The sequence below is a fragment of the Apis laboriosa genome, unplaced genomic scaffold (genome assembly GCF_014066325.1).
Source record: "Apis laboriosa isolate Shangri-la unplaced genomic scaffold, ASM1406632v1 scaffold79_cov154, whole genome shotgun sequence".
NCBI lineage: Eukaryota > Metazoa > Arthropoda > Insecta > Hymenoptera > Apidae > Apis > Apis laboriosa.
Genome location: NW_025224475.1, coordinates 271,755 through 290,517, shown reverse-complemented (window position 1 = coordinate 290,517; position 18,763 = coordinate 271,755). Strand labels below are relative to the sequence as shown.

Below are 18,763 nucleotides of genomic sequence, written 5' to 3'. Positions count from 1 at the left end.
TTTTTTTCCTAGTTATTACTAGTAAAAAAATATATTTATTAATTTTTTATATTCAACACATTTCAATATCACAAAAAAAAATTAGAAAAGATTTTTTATTCATTTCATTCAATTCTCTATTCATTCAATTTCATTAATTTTTTTTAATATTATTTTATTATAAATATCTTCATGTAATTAATAAAAAAAAATATTTATTTTATTTTAAACAAAGATTTTAAATAATAAATGTAGTAATATTTTTTTTTTTTGTATCTTTTATACTGCATTTCAAAATGATTAAATGCATTTGTTTCTTTGGTTGTATCAGTACTTAATTTAATTATTGCTATTCGCATATATTTCGTACAATAATCATAATAAATATTATATTATAATAAAAAAAATATCGACAATATTTTTTAAATGCTGTTCAAAAAATAAAATAATAATGTAAGAGATTATTACTTAATAAAGAGATTCTTCACAAATTGTATACATATACTCAAAAGCATATTATTTTATGATTAACATCACAATATTATATCGTAAATATCGTGAATTTATCAAAATATTCCTGAGTGTATACAATTACTACGGAATATATATACAAAAATATTTAATTTAGATATTTCAATTTGCGAGTTCTTTTAGTAAAAAATCTACTAATAGAGAATAATTTTTCTACACAGATATTAAAATAAGTAAATCTTATATGTTTTATAGGTATTAATACTATTTGTTATTACAAATAGATTATACTCTATTAACATTTGCAATTCACCGTATTTGTTTACATATTAATTCGTTTATACAAGGAATTTCAATATATAATTATAGGTCAATTTTATAAAAAAATCTAGTGACCTAGTAAAGACGTTAAAAAATTTTTTCTCAGAATTAACATTTAATTTTATAAAATATGAACTTATTATGAATAAAATAATATTATGTTTGTAAATGCTTATTTATCATAAATATCTATTTTTAGATGAACAGCAGTTGAGTAAAATGAAAAATCGAACTTTCTGACGTTTTTTAGGATGCACACCCATCTCGTGTAATTTCAATAAATGTCTGCGTGGTGTGCCTTCATCAATCGGTCGAATACTTATTTGGTCGATTGTAAGATTACTCTACAATAAAGTTCAATAAAAAATTTATAATTGCTTCAAAAACTTAAGCTTTTGCTTAATAATTTTGTTATTAAATATGGAACACGCGTAAGGCACAATACTCTCAAGCTATCACACGTGTTAGGATGAATTAATATCTTTTCTTTCAGAAATTAGATCATTTAAATATAGAGTTAGCACCAGTCCAATTTTGTTAGAATGAGCAAGTATCATCCCTATAAATCGGACTTTACAAGTTACGTTCATAGCTGCAAGAAAAGTCGTTCACATATTTGTTTTTTCAACTTAAAAGTATGTAAAATTTCTCATTTTAATAATCAAAACATTATAATTATATATAATATGTAATTAATATTAATATTATTATAAAGTATAATTCATTTCATTGAAAATCAACAACCATGTCCACAATATCCATATTAATATTGTTGAACTGCAATATGTATAATTTGAAGCTCTAATAATCACTAGTAAATAATATTATCAAATATAGAAGCTGCACATATAAGTTATAAAAATTGATTTCAACGTGTCGCATACAAAAAGTATATATCTTACTACATACCTACATTTATGTATAACCAACTCCATAAAATATACAATATAACACTGTTTTCCGTTTGCACCAGATATTTCTGTACCAAATGTCATAGTACTGTAAAACAGTATTAATCTAACTCTCACTGCAATAAAACAACCTCTTGCAATCATTGTTTTCTTTTTCATATTGTCTTTAAATATTTTTTTTTTTTTTTTTTTTTTTTTTACTATGGTACCTAATGTTAAACTTTGAAGCTTCAAATAAAATTATTAAGGAATGTTATACAAGGACAACGTTAGCATTAGTATCATCATTTGCAGAAATAAATATCGTTAATATTTTTAATATTAATATATTGTTATTTAGAGTGGTTAATTTCATATATTCATGTCGTAGAGGTGTGGAGGAGCACCTACCACTGAAGGCATTTGACAACCACGTCGAACTAAAAGTCGAACAGATGGTCCACCATTTCTTATAATTTCGATAGCTTCTGTATGTGTCATATTTTTAGTATTAATTCCATTTATTTCAATTATTTGATCGCCGACCTAAATTTATATTAAAATATCATCATTTATATATAATCATATTCTGATAATATTATATTTATATTATATTTACTCTTAATCGATTATCAATAGATGCTGGACCATTTTCTGCAATTTGTAAAACAAATAATGGCATATTTTGAAATTCACGTCCTCCACGAATACTAAAACCAAATCCTCTAGTTCCACGAGTTAATTCAACAGCATGATATTGTCCTCCATCTCCATCACATGTTGGTTCATCCTGAAATAAATTATTTAAAACTGTATTTATAATTAATTATGTATTATATTAATATATATACGTATATATTATATTATATATATTTAAGATTTAATTATTTTAAAGTTAAGCAATACCTTTTGAGATAGAGATGTATTACTGCAACAATCATCAAGAGGGTAACCAATTGTCAATGTAACAGAATAACCCGAGTCTTTAATTAAATTCACAATATCTTTATGACAAACATTTGTAATATCTACATGATTGACGGCAAGAATATGATCGCCAACATTTAATCGTCCGCATCTTTCGGCGGGTGAACCTTCAATTATTCTACCTATTGTCGAACCAGCTTTATTAACTGAAGAAATAATAACAAAACCAAAACCTTCATTTTCCATTCTAGTGACCGTTACATCATAAGGATATTGAAGATTCATCTGTCTATTATATGACGTTTGAAGATTTTCTGGAAGATGTTCTTGGGTATTAATTCGGCGACGAATTCCCAAAGTGACTCTACCATTCTGAGCAGCAGCTATCATTAATTGTACAACATGATGATGTGACGAATTCATAACACTCTCACCATCAACAGACATAATGAGATCACCTGTATTTAATCTATTATCTAAGTCTGCTGCTCCACCAGGTACTATATGTCCAACTGAAACCTGCTGACAATTAGATTATCAATATTTTTGATTTCCTTTAGTTAAGATATAAGCAACTTTCTAACTCACTTGAGATCCTTCCTCAGTACCACCAACTATTCTAAATCCAAATCCTGTATCTTGTCTTATTAAAGTTACTAAGGTTTCTATCCATTCTATATCAGGCACAATCGGACACACTAATTCGTTGCTATATTGAGGATACCTAAAATATAAAAATTAATTTTATATTTGAAAACAAATTGAAATTAGAAAATTAATAAATTCATATTATCTACCGTGGTATTGAACTGGAATGTGGTTGTTCATGCTCAAAACTAGTAGTCTCTTTTCGTTTATCCCATATTTCACCAGTATCAACATTTTGTTCTTGACCAATAGAATATACATTATAATCTTGTTCACTATACTGAGAATGTGATTGTGATGTATATAAATCTTTATAATAATCTGAATGTAAGCATCCATTTTGTTTTAACATATTATCATGGTGAGGTATATCAATAGAATATACATCATTATTTATGTTCAATTTTTCATTTGTAACCCAATCTCTTTTTGTACCATTTCTTATAGAATCATCATCTAAATTTGTCATTGTAACAAAATTATCAGATAAATTTGTAATATTTGCTTTATATGGATCATTATAATATATGTTATGTGTGTATTCTGAATATTTGTATCGGTTATCAAGTGGATTTAATTCATTTTCGTTTTGTTCATTCCAATTTGATCTAATTGCACTAGATGGAGATTTTGGACGATTTCTAGTATCAATAAGTGGAGTTTTTGGTCGACTTGGTACAACAGTTTTTGTTTGAGTGCTATAAATATCAGCTGTTGGTGTTTTACTTCTAAAAAAATCTTGTGAATTTTTTTCCTTTTTTTCGTTTAATTTTAATGTTGTTCTTTGTACATGTATCAGTGCCTCTTCATTGCGAGAACAATCTTTTAAAACTTGTACTACTTCTGAATGACACATATTTCTCACATTAATATCATTTATATTAACTAAAATGTCACCCTCCATTAAATTTTTACAACGTTGACGGTCTAAAATCTTTTTAACTTTTTGACCATGAGCAGAATCTGCTATTGTAAATCCAAATCCCATAGTACCTTTCACAATCGCAATACTGAGAAATTCTGGTTTGGAAGACGTTGATGAATCTTTACAGTCATTCAAATCACTGTTTTCAGATAATAAAATATCTGTACTGCTAGGTCTTTTAATTGTATTAATTTTATCCGAAATACAAAGATCTGGCATTGAATTGACAGAAGTTGTGGCAAGATTTTCACCATTTTGAAGATTATGTACTGGCAAGAATGTAGAATCCAGAAAATTGAAACGACTATTATTTTGCAAAGCAGGATCCAAATCCATGTATAATCTAGGATCTTCTGTTAAAATATCTGAGAAAATAAAATTTATTCTTCTAACAAAAATATATTATTATTTGATAAAATTTTTACCTGGAGTATTTACAGCAATAGTTGTAACCACTTCTGTGTTTGGGTCATTTGGATCAAATGGTAATGGATAACCACGACAAACTTCTAATGTAACAGTTTCGCCACTGCTAATTGATTTGAAAACACTTACCATTTCATTATGTGTAAAACCCAGAACACATGTATCATTAACATAGACTAACACATCTCCTGTGAGAATGAAATTTCAAATTCAAAGAATCTAATGATAAAAAACAATGATTTTATATTACCTGTTTGCAATTTTCCATCTAACCATGCTGGACCATTTGGTACAACACTTTTAATTTGTAAAAATTCTTCCACTGAATCATCTCCACCAACAATTGTAAATCCTAATCCTCTTGTACTCTTTATTAAAGTTGTTCTTATTTTTTGGCCTTTTAATTTGTCAGGATTTCTTGTAAAATTAGGACTCTTTCTTTCTCCTAAATTTTGTTGTGCCCGTTTGGCTTGCAATACAGGATTTTCATATTGAGTTCTACGATTTACATGATCAATGAAATATGTACCATAAAGAGTGTCATCTATTTTCTCCCAACCATAAGGTAATTCATCATCTAAACATTCTTCAAGGGATCTTTTTTGAAATTTAGATAAACGTGGATCTAACCAATGAGAAGTACCTGTATTGTGACTGTAAAATAATCATATTTTATAAATATATATAAATTATTTAATATTATTTAATTATATATATAATTTATTATAATATTATATATAAATAATAATTATTTAATTACACATATAAATTATATAAATATATAAAATTTATATAACAAGTATAATTTATATTCAATAATTTAAAAAATTTATATTACATTTTATATTACAATTATATTACAATTTATATACATTATATACATTATATACATACTCTATAAAATAAACTTCTCCTGTGTCTGTAAAAGCTTTTTCCCAATTTGGTGGTAAAGGTCCTAACTGATCCTCTGAAGCTTGAGTACGATTTTTATTGTTTTGTTCCTGATTAGATATTCCTGTATTTTGTTCAGAACCTGAATTATACAAATATGTTGGTGGAATACGATGATTAGTTTCATCATTTCCACTAATTGCTAATACCTCTTTATCCATACTTTCTCCTAAAATTACATATATCATAGCAATATATAATAAAAATAATAAAAATATTTAAAAATAATAAATAATAATTTTTATACCATCATTAGTATTATCAATAGATGTTGTATCTTCTGTTCTTGTAGCCATTTTATAATTTCTTTAATTCCACCTTAATATCCTATTAAATAGTAGAAAAATTAAGTATGAACAATTTCATTTGCATGTTAATATTTTTTTAAAGTTAAAAATTTATTAGTTTTAAATGTAATATTTTGTAATATAATTAATAATAGAATTAAATAAGCAAAATAAAAAATAGTATAAATAGTACAACGAAGTACGAAATATATAAATTTCATAGAAATGAAATCAGTATCGGTAATAAACATAGTATCAAAATTAAAAATTATATTTCAATTATATTTCGAATTATGACATATTTTACAGTCAACATTCTAAAATATTTTTTGTTTCTTTAGAATTATTTACTGGCAGTTAGTAATCACAGTATTTCCAGATTGGTAATATTCAGATAACCGAAAATTACTATCAGTTATTTCAAATATTTGACAGATAAGAAAAACGAAAATGTTGACAATAAAATGTAGCTGACTTCTTGACACTATTGTTTAAATGCCGATATTGATACGATATTCAAGATCGGACAGGTGTTCGTAGTAAAATTACATAAAACTAAAGAACACGACACACGGCGGACGTGAATGCATTCTTACAAATGCATTCACCCGAGAGAGTCTGTGCGTAGCCCACATATCGCGCATCATTGAATGCAACTTTCTATCTAGAAAAGTAACGTCGGTTGATCTCGATGTAAATAAAACTTCTTGTCACAGTGAAAGATTCAATAAGAGTTTCTATTTTTTTTGGTATAACGACACATTATTTTCAATATCTTTCTACAATACTAATGAACATAATTGACTATATGAAATTCACCAAGTAGAAAATAATGATAGTATAAACTAGAAAAGTATCTACATAATTTGTAGATACTTTTTTCATCGAAGTCTACTTACATTGATTTCTTTCGATATAATTCCCGATTGATTCAATCATCGTGGTTCAGCCATAAAAACAGGCTGAAATATTTCAACACTGAATCACTTCGGGATCGCGGAAATAATCATTTCGAAATGAGAATGGAGCGATACGTATTCACGTTTGTCACAGATCTACATCACGTATTGCACTGCACGCAACTGAGGCATTTAACTAACATCTATATTCAGATACACCTTGCGGTTAAATCATGCACTAGTGCATGGCGCGAAATTCAATCACGAAATGTATTCAAAAGAATTTAATTTATATTAGGAAAATGTACAAAATATGATTTTAATATATATATATATATATATATATATATATGTGTAAATATTATTTTTAATTTATTTTTATATTGATGAAAAAATGATGAAAAAATTTACAATTTATTTATCATCCTATCATTATAAAATAATTAATATTATAAAATAAGTAAAAATAAAAATTTTCAGTCTATCTTACATAATATTTATAATTGAATCGATTAAATACAAAATAATATTTTCATAATAATTGTATCAAGTTAGCGAATGTTTATTTTATATTCCGAAGAAGATACCATTTCAAAGTTGAATAAAATTGTAATCATCGATGATCTTATATCTCTTTTCCCGATAGTGTACCAAATCATCCAAGAAAAGCAAACTGCTTTCGTTATGCAATTTTGTAAGAACTGGAAGTAATGGCGTTATTCCAGCAGTATTTGCAAGATCATCATAATAGCGATCTTGCTTAAATCCCATCATATGAAAATGTTTTTTTTGCAAACCCTCTTTTTTGCGACTTTCTAATTCTTGTGTTTCGTCTTTCAGCATATCTGTTTTAGAAGGAAAGTCCTTTTTTCCTGACCAATATCGTAGAACGAAACGGACCTTCGATCAATAGATAGAATGACTCATACTAAAATAGTTCTTGTACCTTATTATAATATTATTTTTTTTTTTTAATCGCACCTGCAAATCGAACATGCTGAAGGCACAAACATAAAAGGGAAGACCAATCAATGCAAGGGTGGGATTTTCAATCGATATCAAATGCTTCCATAATGGTGTCACCATATTAGAATCTACCCGTACTCCACATTTTTCACTCAGAAAGGGGAAGCTATATTTATATCCTTTGATCAAAAAGAAAAAAATAATTAAGTTATTTTATAAAAAATTAAATTGATAATTACCTGTACAATAAAATATCGCATCAACAGATTCATTAGTATCATCTTTAAAAAGAACACCGTGCTTGGTCAATTCTTTTACATCTGGTTTCTAAAAAATTATAATAAATTGAAATAATTTTATATTTTTTATATTACATTTGCATGCATCATTTACTTGAATAACATTGTCAGGAAATACAGTGCCTATGGGATCCTTCAAATGATGACTCAAAATTATTCGTTTCGCTTTTTTCGATATTTCCAAAGCTAAATCCATTCCTGTTATTTTTTTATAAAAATATTTTTAAAAAATGCTTTTTATATATATTTCTTTTTTCTTATATATAAAATTATATTAATTATATTATATTAATTATAATTATATTAAAATTATATATAAAAAATAAAAGACCACAAATAACGTTACCCGAAGGTCCGGCACCAAGTACAACTATAGTTTTATTGGTAAAAATATCTGGCACCCTGTAATCGTGACTATGTAATTGTTCTCCTTGAAAAATTTTTTGACCTTTCAAATTTGGTATGCTAGGTTCGAAATAATGACCATTGCATATCATAACTGCATCAAATGATTCTTCTAAAATGATATTCCTTTTTAAATCTTTCACTTTGATCATCCATTTTCGATCTCCGATTGATGGTTCCACTAGTTCAACATTATGAAGAAACTGCAAAAAAAACATGTATCTATTAGATATCTATTGTGTATCTAACATTAGACAATATTGTTAATAAATTATATAATACCTGGATATACTGACGGAGATTAAAATGATCACAATATGAATTTAAGAATTCAAGTATTTGCGTTCGAGTCAAGTAACTGTCAGGATTATCCGGAACAGGATAATCAGGATATCCCATCACTTCTTTTGGAAGATTTGTTCTGAAAACAAATATCAAATATATTATTAAAAAATAATATAACAATGTATTAGACATATCTTCGACAAGATAAATAAATAATTTTTTCAACTTCTTTTTATAGTTGACTTGCCTTAAATTTTTGTACATACTAGTGTGTATTGGTAAACCATATCGATCTAAACCTGTTTCTTCTCTGTAAACCCATGTACCGCCTACTTGATCTGTTTTTTCGTAACATATTACTTGAGTATCATATGTATCAGAAGTACAATGTCGTAGAGCAGCAAGACCAGCGGATCCAGCACCGATCACGGCGATCTTCATATTTAAGAGTTTGTTAAAAACTGTAAATTTTAAAATGCACTTGTTATTAAAAATTTTTATAATTTCTTATATTTTAAGATAATTTTTATCTCTCGTTCAAATAATAATTGAATAGTAATAAAAAAATTCTATTTAACTTAAATGTTACTTATAATTTTCAAAAATAAAATGTATAAATTCAATCGTTCTCGATATTCCTGTAATATTCCTGTACGTACACACGATCAAATTACAAATGGGAAAGGTGCAACGATTGAAAGTTGTACCAATGCGAACATTCCTTCTTTTTTTCTCTTATAGAACACTTTCCTTATTACCGCGTGACTTTCCTGCGTTGAACAGCAAAATTATATTGTACCTCAATAAATATAAAGAATTTGGAACAGAATACAAAAAACAATTTTTTTCATAAATTTCTCATTCACATATCACTATTACATATTTAACAAGAAAGCAAACAGAAAGTAATATGCGTTTCCAGATTAATTTTGTTCAATGAAGTTTGAATAGTGTTAATTAATATAGTATACTCACAAGTAACAAGAAAATAATCGTAGATTAGAGTAAAATTGTAGCAATATTGATGTATTGTGATCAGTGAAGAAATACGAAATGATCAGTCTTGAAATAATCAGTTGAAGTGTATCATTCGAAAAATGACTGTTACTGATAACAAGGTCATTGTGTTCTATACATTTCTATATAAAAGATATACATATAAAATACCACTACGAAAAATGAGTATCAAGCCTTGTATATGCCTTCTTTAGAAATCTGTCGATGCATTAACCATAAATAATTAATGAATTTTTAGAATTTCATTATAGTCTTATACTATTAATAAAATTTTTTATTATATATTGGATATACATATATTAATAATTTAATAAAATTATATAGCAAAAGATATTATAATATAATAATTAATATTGTATAGTAAAAAATAAATATACATTTGATAATATGAAAATTATAATAGGATTTTTATAATAATTTTACTTCATAATTTCTTTTCTAATATTACTTTATAATTAAAATTAATATTTTCATAATTTTTTTCGATATTATTCTTATAATATATTTATTATTTATATATGTTTTCATCATATATTTTTTTTTAATTTTCTTAGTAAACAAATAAATATTATATTTTTTTTAAGTTACAGTTTAAATAATTTATTATATTTTTTTTTTGATATTGTGTCATAAAATTTCAAATATTTAATAGATAAAAGAGATAAATATTGATAACAGCATTTTTAACATGTCTTTTTAACATATTGCTGAATGGATAAAGTTCTATAGAAAGTATATATGTGACAAAATTTTTAAATTTAATGCTATTCAAAATAATATTTTAAAAAATTTTTTTATTTTAAAATATTTTAAAAAATAATTTACAATATGTGATCTTTTTTGAATATTTAAATTTCATTTATATGTGAAATTAAAAAATTAAATTGTGAAATATAATGAAATATGTATATAAATATATTTATTAAATATATTTTGTAGATGCAATCAAAATTTAAAAATATAAAAATAATTTATGAATTAATATTTTGTTTATAATCTTTTATTAAAGATATTATAAACTATATAATATTAAATATCTCTTGCTATTCAATAACAATTAGTATTTGGACAATTAATTGCATGTTTTAAGAATGCTATTATAATGCTTTACAAGATAACAAATTGCGAAAAAATAGATTTGATAAAAACAGCAGTATTGGATAGTATCATTTTTAAATAAAATATCACAAAATTTCTTTTTGACTTTATTGTCAGATTTTCATTTGTTTAAATTCCAAAGCTATCGTCGCGCGGTGTTTTGTGTTAAAATACTTGTATCATATCATAAAGTATATTACAATATTATAGTCATAATAGTATATTATAACATATTACAACGTATTACAAGATTGTAATCTCATAGAAATACATTGTAAATATATATATTTTTTATATTAAAAATTAAGATATATAATTTTAAAAGAGAAACGATGAAAGTGTAATCAATTGAGAAGATTTCATACTTCGTTTATAATTACGCGCCAAAAGCAAATACAAACAAAAGAAGGAAATAGAAAAAGGATAGAGATAGATATAAAAATTGTAAAATCAGCGCCATCTCTTGAGTACCATACATAAAATTCAAATATAGAAAAGGAGAGTAAATAGTAAGAGAAAGATAAAAATAGAATAAGAATTGACTGTTAGTACCATCTCTTGAATGCTATAAGAAATGCTTTCTAAAAATATTCAAAAGATGGTACTAACAGACAATTTTTATTCTATTTTATCTATCTTATCTTACCTTTTGGAGAGATGTTTTATTATTCAAGAGATGGCGAGGATAGTCAATTCTTATTCTATCTTTTTTTTATTATTTACTTGTTATATATATTTGAATTTCAATTATGGTATTAAAGATAATGCTGATTGCATTTTTTTTCTATCTTTTTCATTTTTTCATGATTTATTCTTCTTGTCTATACTTTTTTTGTAAATTTTATGCGCTAAAAAAACAATGCTAAAAACAATATCTAATTAAACTTTATTATTTTCTTTGGCTATTCTATCTATTAAATAATAAATATTCTATATTTAGCTTCAAGAGTTGCTATACCTTTACATTTTTTTTTTAATAATTTTTTATCACTTTACTTAATATTAATAGATTCATGAATAAATTGTATAAAGTGAATATATTTAATTTTATTACTGAACATCACGTTTATTTTTTTTTATTTAATAAGACAATTTATTTAATTTTTATTTAATAATATTAAAAAATATTTCAGATAAAAGAATGTAGGCATTAAAATTTATATAAAAAAGAAATATATTTTGAAATTTTTAACATAAATTCTCTTACACTCTGATAACAGTATTCTATTTACATATTTAATTATATAGATTTAATATTCATACGTTGTAAAGCCTGAAGATTAGTTTTTATTAAACATGATTAAGAAAAAAATTAAAGTATTTAATATAAAGTTATTTTATATAAAATAAAGATATTTTTATTTATTTTTGAATAATTTTATATTTAAAAGATAAATTTTTAAATAAATATTCATCAAATATTTGAACTTTGTTTTATATATAGACAAAATTTTTAGAATTTTTTTATAAAAAATGTATAGATTGTTCATTATAATCCAAATTACCGTTTAGAATAGAGTTCAGATTCCCATTTATTTTTATAGAGCATATATAATTGCATTGTAGCTCTTGCATCTTCTATTGAGTTATGTTCCCCTGTTTGTATTTCTTTACCTAATAATTCATGTGCTAGTTTCTTCAAACTAGGAGTATTTCCTCTAGATAATTGTCTGAAAGTTTTAAATTTAGAAGTATCTCGTAGATGTTTTCTTGGATGAGAAAGATATAATACATCAAAATCATGTTTTAATGCATGACCAACTAAAATGCGGCCTCTTAAAATTTCTGCTACTTCTTTCTGAACAATCTCAAATTCTTCTCCATTTTGAAGATCATGAGGTCTAATTCCACTAACTTTAGTTCTATAATCTTGAACAGGTTCTCTTGGTTTTACATATTTATCATAAACACAGAAACCATGACGATTTACAATAGATACTCTAGCTAACATACTTTCAGTACCATCTCCTATACCTACCATTTCACAATCAATTGCTATTTGTTTTGTTAATTTCTTCTTACTTTCATCAAAAATTATTTCTTCATCATTATGTGATGTTATATGATCCACATTTAATATAGATGAATAATGCTTTTTTCTTGATTTCTGATGTGGTGATGATTTTTTTTTAATATTCTCTTTTCCAGAATCTGGATTTAATGATGGCGAATTAAATACTAAATTTCTAAACATTTCCCAATTTCGACCAGACGCATTACGCTCCGTATATGGAGTCATACGCTGAGTATTTTTATTATCCTTTTTATCCATAGTTCGCTTACTAACAGATTTCTTAGAATGGCATTGCTTTTGCTGTTCTTCGTTTTTCCTAAAAAAAAAATAAAAGTTAATAAAACATCATTATGGATAAATGTATTAAGTACTTATTTGTTTTTACATTTTAGGTTACCTCTCCTACCTCTTCATTTAACACGTGTACAAAGATAAATAGTCATAATTAAGTAATCTAAAAGAAACAATACTTATCGAATAATAAAATATATTATATCTATTTTTGAATTAATTCAAAAATAAGTAAATTTTAAGTATAAATTATTATAAATTATTAAGTAATATGTCAACTTTAATATGGCGGCATAAATTCAAAAGACTTTTATATTTAGAAATGAATTCAATCATTCTTTTCTTTTCGAATATATGTAATTAAAGAAAGATTCCATAAATCTACAAACAAAACTTATATTCAAAAGATCTTCATTTAATAATGTTATAAATTAAGAAAATATTTTAGCACAAGAAAATATATTCATTTGATATTTATTTTACGGGTTCATATTTTCAAATAAGAAGAGGGGGTAACTAAAAGCAACAGCTTTGTTTCTATTCATTTGAATAATGTAAAAGTTTTCCTACCTTATAAGTAATACTATAACGATAAAAAACACTGTAAAAATTAAAGGAATCATTATGCTAGAATAAATAGAAAATATCCTAAAATTTATATTTGTCGCGTTTATACTGACGGATTGTTTTTCTCAAAAGCTTGCGTAGTTTAACGGTTACCTTGTATGGAATAATACTGCATATATTTCAATTGTGCGTAAATTTTTGAAAGTTTAAAGAAATGTATGATGATAGTAATAATACAAATAAAGATACTTTTTCAGAACCTCGAAAAAAATTTTGGTTGGTAAGTTCTTAAATATTATCAAAGTTACTTAAAAATGACGCGTGATTAACCTGTATTAATTTAATTAATATTTAATGATATTAATTTTTTTGTTTTTTTTTTTTTAATTTTATCTATTATACTTTTAATTTTTTATGATTATTTTAATTAGCAGATTATCAACGATTTATTATTTTTTATTATTATTTAATATTTTTCATATTGTTTTTGTTTATGATAATAAAAGTGACATTTTCTAATGTTACGAATTAGCGAACAAGAAAACGACCAAAAAGTGATGCTATCAGTATCAATTCAATGGACATATCTATTGAATCAGATGTAATAAAAAAGAAAAAGAGAAGAAGGATTACAGAAGTGGCCAGCAGCATTTTTTCTTCTTCTACTCTAAGTAATAAACAAGGAAATAGTATTCATAGATCTTTCACAATTCAACCAAATGCAACAGACTTATCATTTGTGAATAATGAAATAGATACAGGAACATTAAAAATAAAGTATAAAAATATTATTAAATATATCTTTGACATATAATTTAAGAATATTCATTTAATTTAATTTCTTATTTATATCTAATTTTTATTTATTTATATCTAATTTTATTTCTTAGACACAAGAAAAGTATTGAAAATTCTAATAATTTTACACTTAGAAGCTGGGTAGTTGACGTGGCAAATACAAGTATTAAGGATAGACCTAACTATGTTTTAAATAGAAAAGAAGTAAAAAAACAAGAAGCAATTTATGAATTGTATTGTGGAGAAAATGTATTCATTAATGATTTATGTGTTCTCAAAGACTTTTATTATGAGCCATTAATAAACAGTAATATTTTTACTCCTGATGAATTAAATATAATTTTTGGAGATATAACAAATCTTATTGAAATACATAATAGATTAAAAGATGAATTAATTGATTTAAGAGATAAATATGGATTTACAGAAACTGTTGGATCTACAATATTAAATTGGGTAGTTGTAATCCATTTTTAATATTTAATTAATATAATTAAATTATTATTCAATTTTTTATAATTTATATTTTTTATAATTTTTATTATAATTTTCAGATTCCAATATTAACAAAACCATACTTAGAAAGATGTAGAACACAAATATGGGCAAAACATTTATTAGATGAAAAAAGATTAACAAATAAACGATTTCAATCATTTTTAAAAAAACGTTTAGAATCTCCACATTCTGTAGATTTATGGACTTACATAGATGTAGCAAGATCAAGAATTGTTAAATATCCTTTATTGATTAAAGAAATGCTAAGGCATACTGCAACAACACATATAGATCAAACATATTTAAAAGAAGCATATGATTTAATATGCAATCTACTTAAAAATATAGACAAAATTATAGGAGATGAGGAATGCAAGTTGGCTCAATCAAAAATTAATATAAAACCAGATTATGATCCTACCAAATGCATTAAAAATGCGACAGAATTAATTACTCAAGGACAACTTAAAGATATAAGGGGAATGGTAAGAATATTTTGTGAAATTATTTTATCAATTAAATAAATATTAAAAAATTTATAATTATGATTTTTAGAAATTTCAGTGTTTTCTTTTTGACACGGCTTTTGCAATAACTCGTGGTACAAGATCTATAAGTAAGAAGTATAATTTATTTTATCCTGTTATACCTAAAGAGCAGATTTGCATAAGTACAGCTGAAAAATCTGATGTATCTTATGGATTTAAAATTGGAGATCATATTTTAATAACAGAAGATGATCATGGAAAAAGACATTGGATTGATTCATTTAATAAAATTTATAAATGCAGTATTAATTCACTAGAAAATGTAATTAATATCAATGAAAAGGAAAATGAAGAAATTTTGACTCCATCAAAAATAAATCGATCCTCTAGATTGTCTATAAATAAAATAAGTGAAAATCATCTTTCATTAACATTAAAGAGGAGTTTTTTAAAACGCAAACGTAGCAGCATTGGCTTTGTTTAAACATTATAATATAATTTTAAATTTCATTTTGAATTATTTTGTTATATTCAATACTATATACCATACTATATATAAATAAATGTAAAGATTTAGGTCATCAAAAAAATATTATATTTAATCATAATAGGAATATTTTTTGTATTTTAAATTTGATTGCTAAATTATTTCTCTCAATATTTTAAATATTATATTCAATTTAAAATAATTTTGTTTATATTAATGAATATAAGTACTTACCTATGTATTATTTACATATTTTGAAAAATATATTATAAATGCTATAAAATTAAAAATATATAAATATATATATAAATGTATACATGTATGCTAATGCATGAATTAAATATTACTTCTAATAAATATGTACAAATATTTTTGATATTAATGTAAATTAAAAAAAAATGTATCAATTGGTGTAAATGCAATTTATATGTAATCTTATATAAGTATGTACATTTATATTTAAAAATAAAATTATTTTTGTATGAATATCTTAAAACAAACATATGAAAATCAAAAATTTGTATTCAAATTTTATTAAATACAATTTCATTCTGTATTAATTTATAATAAAATAATTATCCACATATTTTATATTAAAATATTTATGGTTTACTAGGTTTCATTGAGTTTCCATCCGGATAACGCTTTTTAAAGGCTTTAATAAGTTGAGGATCAATCAAATGAACTCCATCTACCTGATTACCTAATGTGATCCAATTAGGTTGAACATTATGTGGTCGACCAAATAATTCTATCTTTCTCGTTCCTGGACTCATACGTTCAATAATTCCATAGATTTCATCAGGCTTATGACTGGTCGCACGAACTTCAGCTACAATAACATCACTATCTAAGCCTCGATTAATTCTTGGATTTCCTTTCATACCGACCAAACAATGTTCTTTGCCATGATTTAACCAATGACCTGTCCTACCAGTTCTTATTATCCTTTGCAATTGATTAGTTTTTACCCATATGATTTCATCTACTCTTTCATATCCCCACAATTGTAAACATTCTCTACCAAGTTCCATTGCTCTACCTGTTACCCATAAAAATAAAAGACCTTCATCTTGAAGAGCAGGTATACCTAGTTGTCTCATTTCATCATCTGACATGGTACCATAAGGTAATTCCATGTGAATATCCCATGGAGGATCAGCCATTATAACAGCAAATTTACCCAATACAGTCATATCAAGGTAACGTAAATCACATTGTATCCACTGTGGTGGATAAAGAGTCAATTCACTACCTAAAGATCCACTAGAAGCTGGACAAGAAGTATTATTACCATTTTTACTATCTATTGTTAAACCTTTATTCACTGTACTATTATTTGCATTATCTGTTTCATTTGATTCCTTTGGTTGAGTTGTTGGTCCATCCACTTCATAATGTACATATCTATATAATAAAATATTTAAATAAAAACATAATTAATAAATATTTCTTATAAATTAAAATAAAATTATAACATTTACAATACATACTTGCATGTATCCATATGAAAGCAAGTATTAAGAAAACTGCAGTCACCCAAGGATTCATCTGTATGACTTTGAATAATCTTTTTGAAATGAAGTTTCTTGCATTTTTCTGCAAATCCTGGTCCACCATTTAATTTAACACAATCTATTCGTGTACCATGAGGGCAGAACTCCATTACTTGTGCTCCTCCTTGAGATCGAAATCTTTCGGCTAATGATTTTTCCTTGGATGTTTGCTTTGATAATAAATCTAAAATTTGCTCTCCAACCTTCTTATTTTCTTTTTCCCTAATAGTAGGCATAGATATAAGTGACATTATATCCTCTACATTTTTCTTATCTAATTTAGGCTGTTTCTCTGCAGGTCCATAATCATTTAATTCAGATGCAGATGTTTCTGCACTTTCTGGATTTTCAGTATCATCTGATTGAGATTGATATGATGATTGTGATTCTATCACTGATAATACTGTATATCCAAAGACACCATTTTCTGTTACTTCTTTAATTCTGAAAAAGTTCATTCAATTTCTAATTTTTATATAAAGTATTAACATAAAATAGTGCAGAAACTTACTAACTTAACAATATCTTGTGCTGCAAACTTCTCCAAAATTTTATGGATATCTGAAGAACATACATCTGCATTTAAATTTTTACGAAGTTGATCTATTAGTTCTGCAGATGTAATTGGTAAATTGGGTAATGATTCATGCAGGATGCATAACACATCTCTTTCATATTCATTATGATCAGAACGATGTGAATGTCCTATTAAATCTAAAACATTCATTATATTTTTAGTATATTTTTAGTTTTATATTATATAAAATATTAAAAAATTATATTTAAAATTGAATGTCAGAAATATATTAAAGCATTTAAAAAAAATAATTAAATGAATAAATTCAATTACCATTAGAAAGAGAAGAATCATTTGTCAAGGAGGATGATACTGGTGTTGTAGAAGTAAGAGTAAATAATTCATGTCTTTCACGTTTCCTTTTCTGCAATTTTTCACGCAAACTGTTTCTTTTTATTTTAATTGCCTGTATCTCTTCAAAAGCGTCTGACATATCTTCGCGATAATATTTGTAAAAGAAATATTATACTTATGATAAGTATATCAAAAATTAAATTTAATAAAAATTCACAAATCAATCTTTTATATTCCAATAAAAAAATTGATATTTACTTTTTAATATCGATAAAAGCTGAAATATTTAGTATATATATATATATTTCTATATATATATTTCTATTTAAAAATTTCAGCATATATAAAGTGCTAACGAAGTAACATAACACTTTATAATATATAACCTAACTTGATCTT

At 24.8% G+C, this 18,763-nt stretch overlaps 5 protein-coding genes across 20 annotated transcripts; 1 reads left to right on the top strand and 4 right to left on the bottom strand.

The window, feature by feature from the left end:
* Window positions 1-885: 885 nt before the first annotated feature.
* LOC122719476 (membrane-associated guanylate kinase, WW and PDZ domain-containing protein 1-like) lies at window positions 886-6,870 on the bottom strand. Of its 8 annotated transcripts, none has more exons than XR_006347624.1 (12): window positions 6,725-6,870; window positions 5,786-5,865; window positions 5,482-5,707; window positions 4,838-5,241; window positions 4,587-4,775; window positions 3,386-4,526; window positions 3,177-3,312; window positions 2,568-3,110; window positions 2,281-2,451; window positions 2,073-2,207; window positions 1,681-1,798; window positions 985-1,115 (listed from the first exon to the last, which is right to left on the bottom strand). XR_006347624.1 is itself a non-coding variant. In XM_043945298.1 (11 exons), exons 2-11 carry the CDS (start codon window positions 5,832-5,834, stop codon window positions 951-953), a joined length of 3,159 nt encoding a protein of 1,052 aa, XP_043801233.1. In that variant the 5' UTR covers window positions 5,835-5,865; window positions 6,725-6,870; the 3' UTR covers window positions 886-950. The 8 variants fall into 8 exon arrangements, 4 of the variants coding, with proteins under 4 accessions (XP_043801233.1, XP_043801234.1, XP_043801236.1 ...); XR_006347625.1 differs by having other exon boundaries at window positions 993-1,115; window positions 1,685-1,798; XM_043945298.1 differs by lacking the exon at window positions 1,681-1,798 and having other exon boundaries at window positions 886-1,115.
* A 327-nt stretch (window positions 6,871-7,197) lies between these two features.
* On the bottom strand, window positions 7,198-9,761 carry LOC122719490 (dimethylaniline monooxygenase [N-oxide-forming] 2-like). Of its 3 annotated transcripts, none has more exons than XM_043945341.1 (9): window positions 9,655-9,761; window positions 9,273-9,449; window positions 8,927-9,142; window positions 8,677-8,815; window positions 8,336-8,597; window positions 8,084-8,187; window positions 7,930-8,017; window positions 7,706-7,869; window positions 7,198-7,624 (listed from the first exon to the last, which is right to left on the bottom strand). In XM_043945341.1, the coding sequence occupies exons 3-9, from the start codon at window positions 9,118-9,120 to the stop codon at window positions 7,316-7,318; spliced, it is 1,260 nt and encodes a 419-aa protein (XP_043801276.1). In that variant the 5' UTR covers window positions 9,121-9,142; window positions 9,273-9,449; window positions 9,655-9,761; the 3' UTR covers window positions 7,198-7,315. The 3 variants fall into 3 exon arrangements, with proteins under 3 accessions (XP_043801276.1, XP_043801274.1, XP_043801275.1); XM_043945339.1 differs by having other exon boundaries at window positions 8,927-9,140; window positions 9,339-9,449; XM_043945340.1 differs by lacking the exon at window positions 9,273-9,449 and having other exon boundaries at window positions 8,927-9,140.
* A 2,401-nt stretch (window positions 9,762-12,162) lies between these two features.
* Window positions 12,163-13,943, bottom strand: LOC122719484 (RNA exonuclease 4). Of its 5 annotated transcripts, none has more exons than XM_043945330.1 (2): window positions 13,820-13,943; window positions 12,163-13,124 (listed from the first exon to the last, which is right to left on the bottom strand). In XM_043945330.1, the coding sequence occupies exon 2, from the start codon at window positions 13,064-13,066 to the stop codon at window positions 12,296-12,298; it is 771 nt and encodes a 256-aa protein (XP_043801265.1). In that variant the 5' UTR covers window positions 13,067-13,124; window positions 13,820-13,943; the 3' UTR covers window positions 12,163-12,295. The 5 variants fall into 5 exon arrangements, with proteins under 5 accessions (XP_043801265.1, XP_043801260.1, XP_043801261.1 ...); XM_043945325.1 differs by having other exon boundaries at window positions 13,670-13,867; XM_043945326.1 differs by lacking the exon at window positions 13,820-13,943 and adding an exon at window positions 13,215-13,462.
* LOC122719483 (rho guanine nucleotide exchange factor 3-like) lies at window positions 13,717-16,020 on the top strand. 2 transcript variants are annotated; one of them, XM_043945324.1, is made up of 6 exons: window positions 13,733-13,852; window positions 13,924-13,946; window positions 14,199-14,443; window positions 14,557-14,920; window positions 15,019-15,447; window positions 15,518-16,020. In XM_043945324.1, the coding sequence occupies exons 3-6, from the start codon at window positions 14,244-14,246 to the stop codon at window positions 15,932-15,934; spliced, it is 1,410 nt and encodes a 469-aa protein (XP_043801259.1). In that variant the 5' UTR covers window positions 13,733-13,852; window positions 13,924-13,946; window positions 14,199-14,243; the 3' UTR covers window positions 15,935-16,020. The 2 variants fall into 2 exon arrangements, with proteins under 2 accessions (XP_043801258.1, XP_043801259.1); XM_043945323.1 differs by having other exon boundaries at window positions 13,717-13,946.
* Window positions 16,021-16,436: 416 nt separating this feature from the next.
* LOC122719502 (N6-adenosine-methyltransferase subunit METTL3) lies at window positions 16,437-18,669 on the bottom strand. Of its 2 annotated transcripts, XM_043945386.1 has the most exons (5): window positions 18,623-18,669; window positions 18,344-18,505; window positions 18,009-18,207; window positions 17,431-17,937; window positions 16,437-17,344 (listed from the first exon to the last, which is right to left on the bottom strand). In XM_043945386.1, exons 2-5 carry the CDS (start codon window positions 18,501-18,503, stop codon window positions 16,540-16,542), a joined length of 1,671 nt encoding a protein of 556 aa, XP_043801321.1. In that variant the 5' UTR covers window positions 18,504-18,505; window positions 18,623-18,669; the 3' UTR covers window positions 16,437-16,539. The 2 variants fall into 2 exon arrangements, with proteins under 2 accessions (XP_043801321.1, XP_043801320.1); XM_043945385.1 differs by lacking the exon at window positions 18,623-18,669 and having other exon boundaries at window positions 18,344-18,616.
* Window positions 18,670-18,763: the final 94 nt, after the last annotated feature.

Excerpts from the sequence above, each read along its gene's own strand:
- LOC122719483 (XM_043945323.1), top strand. The coding sequence starts at position 13,881 with ATGTATGATGATAGTAATAATACAAATAAAGATACTTTTTCAGAACCT. Across the intron at positions 13,947-14,198 it reads CTCGAAAAAAATTTTGGTTG|CGAACAAGAAAACGACCAAA; the intron begins GTAAGTTCTTAA and ends GTTACGAATTAG. Across the intron at positions 14,444-14,556 it reads ACAGGAACATTAAAAATAAA|ACACAAGAAAAGTATTGAAA; the intron begins GTATAAAAATAT and ends TTTATTTCTTAG.
- LOC122719484 (XM_043945325.1), bottom strand. The coding sequence starts at position 13,722 with ATGATTCCTTTAATTTTTACAGTGTTTTTTATCGTTATAGTATTACTT. Across the intron at positions 13,125-13,669 it reads GTTATAGTATTACTTATAAG|GAAAAACGAAGAACAGCAAA; the intron begins GTAGGAAAACTT and ends TTTTTTTTTTAG.
- LOC122719476 (XM_043945298.1), bottom strand. The coding sequence starts at position 5,834 with ATGGCTACAAGAACAGAAGATACAACATCTATTGATAATACTAATGAT. Across the intron at positions 3,313-3,385 it reads CATTCCAGTTCAATACCACG|GTATCCTCAATATAGCAACG; the intron begins GTAGATAATATG and ends TTTATATTTTAG. Across the intron at positions 1,116-2,072 it reads GTTGTCAAATGCCTTCAGTG|AGTAATCTTACAATCGACCA; the intron begins GTAGGTGCTCCT and ends ACTTTATTGTAG.
- LOC122719490 (XM_043945341.1), bottom strand. The coding sequence starts at position 9,120 with ATGAAGATCGCCGTGATCGGTGCTGGATCCGCTGGTCTTGCTGCTCTA. Across the intron at positions 8,188-8,335 it reads ACTTGGTGCCGGACCTTCGG|GAATGGATTTAGCTTTGGAA; the intron begins GTAACGTTATTT and ends AAAAAATAACAG. Across the intron at positions 7,625-7,705 it reads TCAGCATGTTCGATTTGCAG|GTCCGTTTCGTTCTACGATA; the intron begins GTGCGATTAAAA and ends TATTGATCGAAG.
- LOC122719502 (XM_043945386.1), bottom strand. The coding sequence starts at position 18,503 with ATGTCAGACGCTTTTGAAGAGATACAGGCAATTAAAATAAAAAGAAAC. Across the intron at positions 18,208-18,343 it reads TGATTCTTCTCTTTCTAATG|ATTTAATAGGACATTCACAT; the intron begins GTAATTGAATTT and ends TGAATGTTTTAG. Across the intron at positions 17,345-17,430 it reads TTTCATATGGATACATGCAA|ATATGTACATTATGAAGTGG; the intron begins GTATGTATTGTA and ends TTTATTATATAG.